The sequence below is a fragment of the Capra hircus genome (assembly GCF_001704415.2).
Source record: "Capra hircus breed San Clemente chromosome X unlocalized genomic scaffold, ASM170441v1, whole genome shotgun sequence".
Lineage (NCBI taxonomy): Eukaryota > Metazoa > Chordata > Mammalia > Artiodactyla > Bovidae > Capra > Capra hircus.
Genome location: NW_017189517.1, coordinates 38996703 through 39013331, shown reverse-complemented (window position 1 = coordinate 39013331; position 16629 = coordinate 38996703). Strand labels below are relative to the sequence as shown.

At 42.5% G+C, this 16629-nt stretch overlaps 1 protein-coding gene across 1 annotated transcript in view; it reads right to left on the bottom strand.

The window, feature by feature from the left end:
* The window catches only part of IL1RAPL2 (interleukin 1 receptor accessory protein like 2), a 1078037-nt gene that overhangs the window by 563772 nt on the left and 497636 nt on the right, over positions 1-16629 (bottom strand). Inside the window, exon 2 of the mRNA XM_018044315.1 lies at positions 15455-15728. Coding sequence (XP_017899804.1) covers positions 15455-15728 — 274 coding nt within the window. The remainder of the gene's footprint in view (positions 1-15454; positions 15729-16629) is intronic.

The following is a 16629-nucleotide window of genomic DNA, read 5'->3' as shown; positions in this document are numbered from 1 at the left end:
GGCAGATTATTTAACAAACAAAAGCAACAGCGGCAACCCCTAAATGGGAATGGATGTCAAAAAAGTTTGATATCTGAGGTATTAGCGATAAGACTTGGGAACTGATTTGATTCTTATTAAAGGGAGGTGGTATTAGTGATTTCAATGTCTCTTTACTGAACAACATAGGAATATAAAGAATTGTTTCTTAGGAGAAAGGTAAACTTATGAACCTTTGGATTTGAGATATCTTTGGGACACACAGGAAATATGAATCTAGATCAGGAGTTGGCAAACGACAGACCAAATCCTACCAGTTGTCACTTTTTATACATAAAGTTTTGCTGGAACAGAGCTACTTCTTCAAGTATTACTTATGATTGCTTTTGTGTTACAAGTAGTTGAGACAAAGGTTCTCTGCCTGCTGCTGCTGCTAAGTCGCTTCAGTCGTGTCCTACTCTGTGCAACCACATAGACAGCAGCCCACCAGGCTCCCCCGTCCCTGGGATTCTCCAGGCAAGAATTCTGGAGTGGGTTGTCATTTCCTTCTCCAATGCATGAAAGTGAAAAGTCAAAGTGAAGTCGCTCAGCCATGTCCAACTCTTAGCCACTCCATGGACTGCAGCCTACCAGGCTCCTCTATCCATCCCCATAGCCCTTAATAATAATAATAATAATTAAAAAAAAAAAAGTTTGCTGACCAAGTATCAGAATTTTGCTGTGTCTATAATGGCAGCTACAGAGGACTTCCCTGGTGGCTCTGACGGTAAAGCATCTGTCTACAACGCGGGAGACCTGGGTTTGATCCCTGGGTTTGATCCCTGGGTCGGGAAGATCCATCCCATGGACAGAGGAGTCTGGCAGACTACCCAGTCCATGGGGTCGCAAAGAATCGGAGCGACTTCACTCACTTTTCACAGAATCTTGAGCAGGCAGGGGGTGGCGCTGTTTCCCTTGACTTTTCATAGAATCTTGAGTGGGCAGGGGGCGGCGCTGTTTCCCTTCACTTCTCACAGAATCTTGAGTGGGCAGTGGGTGGCGCTGTTTCCTGTGGTAGAATATTCTGTCAGAACTAGGGGCAGGTCTCGTGAGCAGGACAAACCATTATGGTGGGGGGTTGAGAATTTTGATACTCGATTACAAGCCCTTCATGTTCTTGGTTATGAGTCTTTTCTGACCACTCCTGTTTCTCCGTGACTTCAAAGACTTTCAACAGTATAGGAGGTTCCCTTACGGCCGGGGGAGGGGAGAAATCTTCCTCACACACCTCTCCCACCCCTGCCGTTTCTGGAAGTTGGAACAGTCCAAAGGCAAACACCTTGAACGGTTTTTAGGAACCTTTCTTTCTTCAGAGCCCTCAGGGAGGGAGGGAGATAGAGATCAAAATCATTTCTTTTGCTGTGGTAAGTGGTTTTGTTTGGGCTCCCACTGACAGGAGGTGAGGCTTGGTGGGAGGTGTCCTGAGGCAGGTATAGGGTCTTTAGGAGGGTGTGAGGTGGCTGCGGGGTGGGGGGAAGGGAGCAACCAGAGAAGAGGAGATTGAAGGGATGGGGGGAGGGGAGGGAGAGGACTGATTGATTCGTCCCCACAGGACCAGCCAAGCCCCAAAGGCACTCAGTCATCATGGCCTTGAAACCCGAAGACCCAAGTAGTGGGTTCTGGCATGGTAAAGTGATGGCTTTCATTAACGAGAGGATGTCCAGGCACGCGAAAGGCCCGGAGTTCTACCTCGAGAATCTCTCTCTGTCCTGGGAGAAGGTGGAGGATAAGTTCAAGGCCATCCTAGAGGACCGTCAGGTGCCTGGCCAGGCCAAAGAGGCCTGTGCCTGGGGCAGCCTAGCCCTGGGCATGCGTTTTGCCTGCAGACAGAGCCAGTTACACGGGCACAGGGTGCAGTGGCTGCACGACTTAGCTGGGCTGCACAAGTCGGCCGCACATGCCTTGGCCTCAGACCTGAAGTTGTTCATGGCACAGCATGAGTTGGAATGCAAGGAAGCAGCCTTCCAGCTGCAGCAAATGCAGGCCAACCTGGAGAAGACGCGGAAGGAAAGGGATCAGCTGAGGTGGAAGCTCTTCCAGGCAGTAAGATTACTTGGTCCCTGCCCTGCTTCCCGCCTCAGCCCCCAGTCCCCAGTCCCAGCCCCAGCCTTGCCCCCAGGACAGGTCTCAACTCTGTTCACTTCCTCCAGGAGCTGGAGTCTCTGCGGGAACGAGCTGCCAAGGGGCCAGGTCTGGCCATGGCCACTGCCAGTGGGGCTGAGACAGAAGGAACCAGTGAAGAGGAAGAGGAGGAGGCATGGGCCACTGCTACTCCTACTGCGGCTTCTGAAGCCACAAGAGAAGAAAGAAAGGAGGATGCGGAAGGGGCGGGAGCTGCGGGGGTGGAGGAAGCTGAGGAGGCAGCAGAGGAGATGGTTGTAGACATTATGCAGCTTCTCACCGTTGTAGACCAGAAAAGTCAGACCTCTGGTGGGCAGAGGAAGGGAGATCGCAGGTCCATGGGAAAAGCCAGGCGTTATATATTTAAAACAACCAAGTCCATGTGTACAGCCTCACCAGGGAACCTTCCTGTCCAGCTCCCTGCCTCATTCACATACTCATACTCATGCTGCTCATCTCCTTTTCCAGATGCACCCACACCATCCACACCCACATTATCCCCAAGCACATCATCCTCACCAGCAGCAGCGGTCACAGCAGGAGCTCCAGCTGAACCGTCTCCCCATTGCAGGCCCTTTGATTTTAGCTTGTGGTCTAATGGGGGGGCCTGGGGAATAGGCCCTCATGAACCCACCAGAAATAGGAGTGACTATGATCCCCATCAGCAGAGAAAACCTGCATCATTTCGGAGGCCAGGGGATTGGAACTGCCCTTGGTGTAAAGCTCTGAATTTTGCAAGGCAGAAAATTTGCTTCCGATGTGGGAGAGATATCTGGCTACAGAACGCTTGATTCAGAAATGTGAAACAGAATAGAAACTTACCTGATGGGAGATCATTTTTCAGAGGGAGGGGAAGGGGGGGGGAAGAGGGCTTGGGAAGAGTAGAGAGACAGGATGGGTGGTTAAATGGGGGAAGGAAGTTGTGAGAGAGGAGGGGAAAGGGGTGGGAGAGAAGGTATGGGATAGTGATTGGGGAAGGTGTAGATTGGGGGGTTAAGGGGAGAGAGATATATAGAGAAAAAGACTTGTTTTGACCACCCCCTTTGTGTTCCAGACCACTGGCATTAGGCACCCTAGAAGTGCTGCAGCTTCTGTTTGTATTTCTTTTCCCAAACCTAGTATCTGGTGGACCTGGGCAGCCAGTATATAGCACCCCAACTCCCTGCATTACCCCTCCCTTCACTAGGCTGTAGATGGTTGGAGCAGGATTGGACTAGTGGGGATTCCTGCATCCCAAGTCTCCAGGAATGAACTGGACAAGAAGTTCATTCATGTTCTGAGCAAGTTATATGAGAAACAATTAAAGCAGGCCTGGGGTTAACCCTGGGTTTACAACAGGGCAGAGATTCACCAATCCTAAAGGAATCCCTCAGGGCTTCACACAGCGGATGCCAGCACTAGCTGCAGACAAGGACTGCTATCGCTGTTGTTCAGCCTCGTGACAGGAGAATCCTCGCCAGTCCCCACTTCTAACTAGGGACAGGCAGATCTGAATAGGGAACTTGTGCCACTGCCAAGGTGAGTCAGCAACTGATAGTACCTGGAGGGTTTGCTGGTCTAGACCACTGACCAAAGGATCAAAATATCCTGAGATTTTTTTTCTCTCCCCAGATTACAGTGGGAGGGGAATCTGGCTACAAAGGTCCTAGTAAATTCAGAAATGCATAATAGAACACACCCTGATGGGAAATCAATTTCCAGAGGGAGGGTGAAAAACAGGGAGTGGGAGGATGGTCTGCATTTCCCTCTCTGATAACTAAGCTGTGTTGAGGGGAGCTAAATGTATGGTCTAGCCCACAGGTGGAATGATGTTGAGAAGTTATACCTGGACCAGACTGAGGCACAACTGGAGGAGCCCTGAACATTCACTGGGAACTGGGAACCTAAAGACTGAAACTTTTTATGACCCTAAACTAGCCCTGGGACATTTCTACAGCAGCTGGATGTGACTCTTGGTTGTCTCCTTTGGGGGCAGATGTGCATTATTGTTACCAGGATCTGTGCCCAGATCCCTAACTAGTTATTAAAAGTCTTTCACTTGACAGAAACTTTCTTGGGCTTGTTTATATCCTTATAGGGTAGAATTTGGGGCTTCCCAGGTGGCTGGTTGGTAAAGAACTTGCCTGCCAATGCAGAAGGAGAAGTAGATTCAATCCCTGGGTCAGGAAGATCCCCTAGGGGAGATGGCAACCCACTCCAGTATTCTGGCCTGGAGAATCCCATGGACAGAGGAGCCTGGTGGGTCACAAAAAGTCGGACATGACTGAGCATGTGTGTGGAGGGTAGAGTTTCACAGTTTCAGCACTCCTGACAGTGCAACTGCCTGCCATCTTCTGATGATGTAGATACCTCATCTCTAGGGGGTGTCCTGTCAATTACAGGATGTTTGGCAGAATCCCTGGCCTCTACCCACTAGATGCCAGTAGCACACCTCACACCCCCAGAAGAGACTGTAACAGTCAAGGATGTTCACATGTTCACAGGAGAACAAATTCACCCCTGGTTGGGAACCATGGAGGCAATGAAACACTTAGGAGATTGAAACAGGGGGGAAAGAGTTGCAAGGGGAGTGTGTTTAGCAGTGCCCAGGGCTCCAGGGGGTGGGGCACTATGACATGGAAAGTGTTCCTTGGGTTTGGCCATGTTGATCTTTGAGCCAGTCTGGGTGGGGGTGGGGGTAGAAGCCCAATCTCCAGGACTGAGGAGTGAGTGCAAGTGGGAAGTGCTCAGTGAGGGGGGCTCTTCTTCAAGGACCTTTAACTATGAAGGGAAGGAATGACGGGTGTGGGATACAAGACCGTGAGAGTTCTTTGAATACAGAGAAACTTGGGCCATGGGGAAGGAGATAGCTGCAGAAAGCTTGAACATGCAAGAAGTATGTAAGAGAATGAAGTAAATCCTGCATACTATGTTGGAGACATGTTCAGTGTACTGTTTAAGAAAAAAGAAAAAGATGGCCAGCTGTACCTTACATGAAACAAAGTTACTCCCCAAATTAGTCTGTGTGCATATGTATCAGACATACACACGTGTGTGTGTGTGTGTGTATTCCTTTTATATTATGCATTTATATAAGCATAGAAATGCTTTGAGAAAACGTTTTTTATCCAGAAAAATGGAGTAGGGTAGGGATAGCAGGATAGAGGGCTTTTATTTCTTTATATACCTCTGTGTTAGGAAAGTAAGATAAATGTTCACAAATATACGAAAAGTAAAGTTAATTTACTGGCTTGGGTAGGCTTGGAAAGGCCACCTCCTCCTTTGAGACAGGAGGAGAGAGAGCAGACACTGATCTCTGTCACAAAGGGGTGGGAAACCAAAAGGGCTCTTGCCTATGTACACCTTAGACTAGGGGCCTGAGAACGAGTAAGGAGAGGAGGTCAGGATGGGAGTGTGGGCTTCTGAACAAAGGCATATTTAGGAATGACTTTCACAAGTAGAATGGGGAAGGGGAAAGAAAAGATGACATCCTGTTTCCCAGTGGGCCAAACTGGGCCCAAATGAAAGAAAATCAAAAGGCACTGCAATAGGAACCTAGGAGGGGATACTGGAAAGGAAGGTGAGTGGTTCCAGAGGGGCACCAGACACTTAACTTCAGTAATACATTGTTTGCATAACTTACTTTTTCTTAGCAAATGATTTGGTTTGTTGGGATTTGGGTTTTATGTTTGATAGGATTAAGGGAAAGATACTGATTTTCAAGATTTTGTGTTTCACACTCAATATAGAGGTTCTTCTCTCTCTACATACAGAGGAAAGGATTTAATAAACTAATTCCACATCTATCACTAAATATCCTCAACACATCCAACAGAGGTGATATGACTTGGCCTTTGCGCCCTTGGGCTAGCAATGCTTAGATGAGCAGCTCAAGAGTAAGACAGCTATAAAAATGATGTTGCTTTAAGAAAGACCCCAGGTGGCACAGTAGTAAAGAATCCATCTGCCCGTGCAGGAAAAATCAGAGACATAGGGCTCAGTCCCTGAGTGGGGAAGATTCCCCTGGAGGAGGGCTTGGCCACCCACTCCAGTATTCTTACCTGGGAAATCACATGGACAGAGGGACCTGGTGAGCTACAGTCCATAGGCTCACAAAAGTTGGATGTGACAGAGCACACACACACACAAGAAAGACCCAGTCTCGGTGAGCAAGTGAAGCAAATAGACATTTCACAGGTGCCAAGGCTTTGGTCAAAGTCCGTGATATGGCTTGGCCTTTGAGCCCTTGGGCTAGCAATGCTTAGATGAGCAGCTCAAGAGTAAGACAGCTATAAAAATGATGTTGCTTTAAGAAAGACCCCAGGTGGCACAGTAGTAAAGAATCCATCTGCCAGCCCGGGAGAAATCAGAGACAGTAGTGATCCTCACTGGGCTTGAGAAAATGGCAAGCGAAGTAGCAAAAGTGAATGACTTAGAGAAGTCAAACTTGGCTACACCTGTCTCTAACATGATGTGAAGTAAAGAAGGCATATTTTATTTAGAAACAACAGTGCTTTTCAATCTTTGTTTTATGTCAGGTAGGATCAAACTCAAAAGTTTGCAAGATTGTTTATACAACAATGCTATCTAATGGGAAATTTCCCTACAGGCCTTAAGATTTAGAAATTTCTGTGACCTTGCACCATGCTATAGAACATTGCTATTCAAAGCATCATTCTTTGCACTGTCATCCATGATAAGTGCCTCTCTGCTATCTATTTCTGTTTCTATTGGCAAGACTTATTAGAAAAAGAAAAGGTTTCATGCAACCAAAATAAAAATCCCCAGACCCTAGTGATCTGAGCGTTACAGCCAGTAAATCAGTGACCCATATGTATGGAAAGCATCCTCTATGTTTGTAGAATCTGTGTGTGGGGGGGGGGGTGGGTGGGTTATAGGGGTAAGTTTTAGACTCAGAAAAGGAAGAGATAAGATACAGAGGGAGGGAGGGAAAAGGGGATGGGGGTGGGGGTGGGGAAGGGCATGTATAGAGTTAGACATAGAGATAGATCTTGCTTGAGAGTGAAAGTATTGTGTTCTCAGGCACTCAGTCAAGTACGACTCTTTGCGACCCCCTGGACCATAGCTCTCAAAGCTCCATGGTATCTGTCCATGGCATCTTCCAGTCAAGAAAACTGGAGTGGGTTGCCATTCCCTTCTCCAGGGGATCTTCCCCACCCAGGGACTGAACCCTCGTCTACTGCATTGGCAGGCGGATTCTTTACCACTGTGCTACCAGGGAAGGCCGAGAGTAAACGAGATGAAGGTAAATATGAAATCTGGCCAAAATACTCTCCTTTACAGGGAGTCAGAGGAAGGGTTTGGGAGGGTCAGGGTAATGGGGCTGAAAAATGAAAATATACATATAGCACCTCTCAACCTAAATAAGGGTATATTGCCTTATTATCGGCAAAGAGTATGATCTAGTCTGGAAATTAATATGTGTAGCTTCATGTTAATCTGGGTCTCATTTTACTGAGATAAAGGCCCTGGAGTGGAACTATGCACCACCATCTTACTTGGTTTTTTCCCACTTCATAGCCATGGATAGAGATTGTACTCATTGAAAATTAACCAGCTACCTTGCCAAGGTGGATCATTCTTCAGGGTGGTGAGAGAGTGGGGATGGCGCCATATGAATTCATTCCATTGCTGAGAAAACTACTTGTAGTGCATGTTTCGACTGATAATACTAAGGTCAGCACCATCTCCTTTGTTAATAAGGGTTGAATCATAGAAGGGAATTTATTCCTTTTAAATACACATTTTCTCATTGTATAAATCTTAATTATGTTGAATTGGTTCATGGTGCTTTTCAGATCTACTTTTCTGTATATTCATTCTACTAATTTTTGAGAGTTTGATATTGAACCTCCAACCAAAAATCTTAATTTACCTATATAAAAACTAATTGTAACATATACTAGTTCAGTTCAGTTCAGTCACTCAGTCATGTCTGACTCTTTGCGACCCCATGGACTGCAGCGTGCCAGGCTTCCCTGTCCATCACCAACTCCTGGAGCTTAGTGAAACTCATGTCCATCAAGTCTGTGATGCCATCCAGCCATCTCATTCCCTGTTGTCCCCTTCTCCTCCCACCTTCAATCTTTATTAGCATCAGGGTCTTTTCCATTGAGTCAGTTCTTCAATATATACTGATTTTATATATGTATTAACTTATGTAATATATGCAATATATGTGTAACTTTATATTTACATGTAAACATATGTAACTTTGTTCTGTATTTTCCAAGCCTCCTATAAATGTGTTATCATACTTTCATAATTTAAAAAAATAAAAACAAAAGAGAAAAAGAGGAAAGAAAAATAAATAAATAAATACACATTTTCTCCATGGAAACATCACCTGCTAAAAACATGCAGCGTTATCTGACTGCATGGTAAGGTGCTCATTAGTTCTGTCATTTATTTTATTTTCTAAGAAGTGGTCAATGTCTTAAAGTCTCACATTCCAAAAATATATCTGAAACCTCCATAAACTAAGTGTTATTATGTTCACATGTAGAAAAAAAAGCCTTGATAAACGCTGGTTCCAGCCACACTGAGCTCCCTGATTTTCTCTGCACATAGGTCATGCTCTTAAACATTGCTTAACCTGCCTGGTAATTCCTATACTATTGCCACCTGATTAAGATCCTCACGCACCACCTCAAACATCATAATTCTATAAGTCAAAAGTTATTTTTTCTTACTTTCTACTACTATTTTATTTCTTACAGTACTGAAGGATACAAATACAAGCACAGATGGAGAGTTGGATTTACACAGTGTTGTGGTTTTCACAAGTGAGTAAGATAAAGGGGGAAAGGGTCTAGGGAAACAAGAGGGTATATATGAGATTGATTAAATTGACTGATCATGGAATTTAAACTGTTAGTTTGAGGAGAGAGTGGTGGATAGTGAAAGAATTGTGGGACCAGTGAGTTGCAGCTCTGGGTAGAGTTAATACATTATTGGAAATGTGGTACAGAAAGAGTGAGCCCAAGCTGGTGGCCAGAGGGTACATGCAAATGAGATAATCGAGATTACTACTGCCTCCACCACTCCAAAATGTTGCAGATCGCCTGCCTGCCACAACCATTGCATTACCTAGTTGGACACTGGAAAGACTTTGAATTTGCAACTCCTGCAATAAGTTGAAACACTGATATCAACAAAATAATCACAAAACAGAAGATCACTGAACTTGTGTAATGATAAAAGGAATGGGACAAAATGAATACCAGTGTTAGGCAGCTCATCAGTGATTACTTGAAATGAATTCTTGTTTTCTAATGATCAAATATAAGCCATTAATTCTTACCAAGGAGGTAATCCTGCTGACTAAACTATAAATATCTGTTTTCCCTCAGTAAATAAGCTAGAGTTGAAAATGACATAGGTATTATAAAATAGAATGATTGTATTTCTGATTATTACAAAGCTAATGTATTACAATATGGTTATATTCTAAACATTATAGCATGTCTAATTTACTATTAATGCAATGAAAATAAACTATAATTGATACTACTTTGTCATTCAAGTTATGCACAATTTTTTAAAATAAGCAGATTATCAAATTGTAGAGGTTAAAAAATAATATTTTCAGGTTATATATGTGTTGTTTTATGCATATTTGCTACAAAAATAACTGTATCAGGGACTCCCACTTATAAACCAAAATAGGAGGAAAAAAATAACTAACTGCATAACACTCTAGCCTACACAGGCCAGAAGAGGCCATTGCTGCAGTCTTAAGACCCTGCTGCACAATTGGGATCTTTTCTGAAGTCAGTTAATTCTCTAAGATTCAGGATCTCATTTTTCCTACAAGAAACTATCCGCTATCCTAGAAATTACGACCTGGGCAACCAACTTGTTTACAGTTAACTTTTCAAAGATCAATAGTTAAGCTGGAATTGAATGATGAGAAATGTTCAGTCCTTGAAAATCTCTTGGTTACCATGGTGGGGAGTAGGTTAGGTGGGTGGAAAGTGATAAAAGCTACTTCTTAGTGTCTTAGGTAGACTAGGGCAATTACTTTTGTTTCTAAAAGCATAAATTTCCTTGCAGTATGACATAAAGCAAGTCCCATGGTACATGGTCAATGAATATTTGTTGACTGAAATATAAAACTTAATATATGCTACATAGGTACTTTTTGGTCAGGATTATTTAAAGGCCATTAAAATCAGGTGAAATTATTGCATACTTATATTTACTTCTTATTCTCTTTAATTTGGAACATTTCAAATATATTCAAAAATTTAAAAAGACAATGAACCCACATGTACTCATTGTATAGATCCAAAGATTAGCCCCATACTACATTTATTTCAAATATCTCCAATTCCCCTCAATTCTTCTGGTGATGTTATTCTACAAGAGTAATAATGTGTTGATTAGCAGGGCAAATGTCATGCCTCAGAACTGAATAAAGGCACTAAGGAACCGTTCACAAAGAGTTTGTGAGGTATTCAGATTTTGAGGACTTCACTTATTTCGGTGATTATTAAAGACCAAAAATAGTTGGATTATCTTCCTGTTTAACAAGGAGTTTCTTAATTCTGTTTACTTAACCAGAGAGGTAAATAGCCATAGTGGTTTTGAACTTATCACTGATTCTCTGAACATGGCCACTGTCATCCCAAAACACATAGGTTTCTACAGATATTCAATTATATTTAATCACTCTTTTCAATATCTTGAATTCATTCAGGATTACATGAATACATCTATCTTCATCCATAGCTTAAGTCACCCCCTTTCCAAGTGGTTGAGAAAGTGACGTGTGGGATTTTCTCAAATAAGATTACTCTCATCATTTTTATTCTACTTGGTGCCTCCACTGAAAAGCTTTGAGTAGAAAGGGGAGTAGACAGTAATTCTTCGATTGGCATGGCTCTCAAAATATGACTCACTTCTCCACCATCCCTCTGTTACTAACCCACTGACATGCTGAAAAATTCAAGTAATCACTATTGAGATTAGCCAAAGAAAAACACAAAAGTGAGTGATTGGCTACTGAAAGGTCACAAACTGTAAACTTTTCTTGCTATGAGTTAAATGGCTGGAGAATGTTACTAAATGTTTCATATCTGCATTTTCTAACCACACTGAAATCAGTAGAGTAACTTTTAATGAGGTTGATAAAGCATAGGAAAATAATCCATAATTACTTTAAAGTAGTATCAAATTTGAGATTTTAGGTGATATAGATATTGCCAAATGCAGAGCCTTTTTCACTATAAATGTCACTCTCTTGGCAACGGCATAACATCACCTACATAGACTGAATTTGGAGTCTATGATCCAAATTGACTGGAGTCAGTGATCACTACTAGACCTGAAAAATATGTTTATTATTATACCCAAATTCTAGCTACTTCACTTATGCCATTCTGGAAGAGATGAAGCACAAATAAGCAGATTATAAAAACAACAACAAAAAACAATGAGGAGGTTATGTCAAAGAGACAGATGCACCAACTGAAAGAGCTTCCAAAGGTCAAAGGTGGATGAATTTGACCCAGAAAACACAGTAGCACTGAATTATTACCCTATGTATAATATAAATGTCCATGAATCCATGGTGATATAATAAATGATTGAATAAATAGATGGGAGAAAAAACAAATATCCCATGCAGAAGAAATCTAAATAATTTTATATAGATATGGGCTTCCCTGGTTTCTCAGATGGTAAACAATCTGCCTGCAGTGCAGGAGACCTGTGTTCAGTCAGTGGATCAGGAAGATCCCCTGGAGAAGGGAATGGCTACTCACTCCAGTATTCTTACTTGGAAAATTCCATGGACAGAGGAGCCTGGTAGGCTACAGTTCATGGGGTTGCAAAGAGTCAGAAATGACTTAGCAACTAACACTTTCACTTATGTACATAGTTTGCTCTTAATGAAATGGAGCGTAACTACCATTTCGTATGTATGGACTATTGAAAAACTACTTCCTTCCAAAGAGGATAGTTTGCGAAAGGAGGGAAAAAATAACTTCAGAGTGGAGAAAGACAAACACTACCTTGAGCCAGATGATCAAGGTCAATATGAACAGTGATAAAACATGCTGATACTCCCTACCCTTGACATGATATGATGAGAATGCATTTTACCTCTGTGTTCTTCCTCCTCAAAACACATTACCCCAGTATAAGCATGAAAAATTACCAGGTTGAGATTTGAGAGACATTCTACAAAATGTTTGAATAGTACTATTTAAACTGTCAATGCCGTTAGAAACAAGAAGAGTGTGAGAAACCCCTACAGCCAAAAGGAACTTAAGGAGACATGACAATTAAATGTAAGGTGGTCTCCCAGATGGAATCCTGGGACAGAAAAAGGGCATTAAGCAGAATCTGAGGAAATCTGAATAAAATATGGACTTTAGTTAATGATGATTGGCTCATTGGTTATAACAAGTGTACCACAGTCATGGAAAATGTTAATACTAGGGGAAATGGGTGTAGGGCATACAGAAACTTTCTGGAGTATCTCTGAAATAATTCTGTAAGTCTAAAACTGATCTAAAAATTTAAAAGAATATTTAAAAGCCAGTTGGGAGCTTTTATTGCAGCACTTTTTATAGGGACAAAAAATATATGCACATCAATAGCAAAATGATAGACTAAATTGTGATATCATAGACTATTGAACAACACAGAACAGTATATACTTAAAAGGATGAGTGAACTCTCTATCCGTTGACTTGGAAGTCTTTCCAATATATATATTTAATATGGAAAGAAAATGCAGGGAAATATGTAACTCTTTGTTTTAGTTTGTTAAACAGTGAGGAGAAAATCCCCATGTAGATATACTTGTGCAATTAAAACAATCAGGAGAAGGTATGTAGGATACGGGCTTCCCAGGTGGTGCTAGTGGTAAAGAACCCTCCTGCCAATGCAGGAGAAGTAAGAGACGTGGGTTCGATCCCTGGATTGGAAAGATCCTCAGGAGGAGGGCATGGCAACTCACTGCAGTATTCTCGCAGTGTTCTGGAGAATCCCATGGACAGAGGAACCTGGCAGGTTATAGTCCACAGGGTCGCAAAGAGCCAGACACAAGTGAAATGACTTAGCACGCATGCATGCAAGGATACACACTAGACTGTTTGCTTATCAGATAGGGGAAAGCGAAAGATGAGTACATGAGTGTTATGTTTTTTTTAAGGAAGAGAGGAAGAGAGGAAAGAGAGCCAGATTGGGGAAATAAGCAGAGCAGGGGAGGTAAGCAGTAATTAATTCAGTAATTCATTATAAATATAGCACCTGTATGTAGTTGGCTGATGCTCTGCAAATAAAATATTTAATTTGTGAAAACAAAACAGAGCAAGTGGAATTTGAGAAGGAAAAATGATCTATTTTAGATTGGCAGGATTTAATGAGGGTGGGGAATGAAGAAGGTATAAACAGGGAGAGAGCAGCAGCACCCTAAAGAACAAAGTGTCAGACAGTGAAGCCAAATTACACCCACTTCTCAGTTCTGCCAAGAGCTGTCCAAGGAGTGAAAATGCTGCTCATTACTAAGGGTGTGATCAGAATGATTGCTACTTTTGCCACTATTCTGGCACTTTTGCCTACCGCAAAGAGACGAAACTTGTTTCCCCAATACTTCCTCCCAACACACATACAAAAGTGATTCTTAAGGCATCAAAAAAGCTCTCTATTTATATACCACCTGTTCTCCTGCCCTTTTGAACAATGAGGCCACACCAGGAATTTCCAAGTGCTTTTGATGAAGAGGTGACATAGCTTTGGCCTCAGACAAAGTCCACAGGAAACAAAAATGAAGGGTCTGCATTTCCCGGAAGGTAAAATCAAACAACAGAGTACAGATCCCTGGTGAGCAAGATCAGACTTATCAAATGGCAGTTTTGAAAATGTGTTTAAAGTCACCTCAGCTACCTACTTCAACACTTAATGCAGTCTCTATCTGAGGTTTGAGATCTTAGACCCTGACAAGGGGAGATGGAGAGGGGAGGAAGGATATATTGTGGAATTCCTGAGCAAAAAACTGATTTCCTGTCACTATGAGCTTCTTGCAAACAGGAACTGTATCTGTGGTATCTTCCCAGTATAGTATATAGGAAGACAGGAGGACCATATGTTTATAGGGTCCCACATTGAATACTTAGATACAATAGACTCAAATTCACATTGCAAATTCCACAAAGAATTTCGCCAGAAGCTCACCTGTTAAAAGATCTCCCAGAAGCATTTGAAGCAATTTTCCTTCAATAAGAAAGGTGAGACCCTGACCTAATGATACTTTTGGTGATTTTCATGGCCAGATATCAAGATAATCGAGCCAAGTAGCTCTGTACAAAAACATTTGTTAATACAACCATTAGGGTTACGGCCTGATAAACCCATTGTTGTTGCTGTTGGTTAGTCACTCAGTCGTGTCCTATTCTTTGTGACCCCATGGACTATAGCCCTCCAGGCTCCTCTGTTCATGGGATCTCCCATGCAGGAATAATGAAGTGGGTTGCCATTTCCTTCTCCAGGGGATCTTCCCTACCCAGGGGTCGAACCTGCGTCTCTGTGTTTCCTGCACTGGCAGATAGGTTCTTTACCACTGAGCCACCTGGGAAACTCAAGTTGAAAATACCTGAAATCAAAATACATTTAATACACCTAACCCACTGAGCATCATAGTTTAGCCTAGTCTACCTTAAATGTGCTCAGAACACTTTCATTTCACATTGGGCAAAGTGATCTAATACAAAGCCTATTTTATAATAAAGTACTGAATATTTCATGTAATTTATCAAAAGTGAAAACAGAATAGTTATACAGGTACAGAATGATTTTAAGTATACCATTTGTTTACCCCATGATCACATGGCTGACAGAGAGCTGCAGCTTACTGCCTGTTACTACCCAGCATCATGAAATATTATCATGCCACATATTGCTAACATGAAAAAGATTCAAAATTTAAAGTGTGGTTTATGTTGAATATGTGTCACTTTTGCACCATCATAAAATTGAAAAATTATAAGTCCAACCATCCATCATAAGTCAGAGATGGTTTATATAAGACCCTGGGGAAGGAGTGGAGATGGGGAATAAATGAATCACAAAACTTTATGAATTGAATGAGTACACACAGTAAATGGGAATCTTGCTTTATGAAAATGTGATAAGAACTTGCTATGTTGTTTTAATAAATAATTAGAAAGAAATTTCTAGAAGCTCCACATGCACTGCAGCCTGTCAAGAATATACCCACTGTGTGACATAAGGCACCCTTACACACTCCAGTCCTAAACAAGACTCTCACCTGTGACGCTGAGCAATGTTTTCACATAGCACTCACCTTAAAACGCAAGTGTAGAATCCACTGTCTTGTGCTTCAACTGAGTGAAACCATATTGAATCTTCCTCTTTGCTCATCCTGACCTCTGAAAAGATGATGGGCTCTTCCAAATCACCTTTGTTTTTGTACCACATCAGCCTGAGCCCAGTGCTTTGGGCCATGCTATAGTTGGTACGAATGTAACTGTAGAAAAGGGCACATTTCACTCGGACTGGCTCGCCTGCCAAAGCCATGTATGTCTTGAGATCCACTGACCAGTCGATGCAGCCATCCACTGAAAGAAAACCAAATTGGGCATGAGATGCAATGCACATTGTTGATAAAGATGAGAGCAACAAGCAATCATTGCCAACATATACTGAGGACTCACGATGAGCTAGACACTGAGTCACGAGCTTCACATAGATTATCTCATTCAATCTTCCCAGTGATCTTATGACAGGAGTCCCCAAATCCCCATGCCATGGACCTGTACCACTCTACGGGTCCATGACCTGTTAGGAACTGGGCTGTACAGCAGGAGGTGAGTGGCGGGTGAGTGGGTGGAGTTTCATCTGCATTTACAGCCATTTCTTATCACTCTCATCCCCTAAGTCTGTGGAAAAATTGTTTTCCATGAGACCAGTTCCTGGTGCCAAAAACATTGGGGACTACTGTCCTATGAGATTTATCTTATCCTTGGACCTGGGCAAGCAGGGTTCCTGTTCTATCCCTGTGCCTTTGGAGTATTTCCAGTCCTCTACAGTAATCTGCTTGGAGTTAACTAGATCCTCCAAGGAGCTCCAGCACTCATACCTATGGGGTATTCCTGGGGTCCCCACAACTAGGTACCAATTTCAGTAGGGTGGCTGGCCAAGTGCATCATTACTTCCAGCCAAACGGCATCCACTTAACAGGATTTTGTGAGATTGGATGGCTGGAATGACCCTGACATGCTGATTTTTGGTGACTCAAATTGTTTATATAGACAGGAGACCCACAAAACCGAGACTTTTTTAGGACCCCTGTATAGTCTAGGAGAAGCCCTGAAATTGAGGTTTCTATTATTCTTATTTTATAGACGAGAAAATAAATGAGACTCAGGAAAGTTTAGTGACTTTGCCTATGGATACAGAGCTGATAAATGGTGGAAAACCAGTCTGTGATTCCAGAGACTGTTTTTTTAACTCCTATCC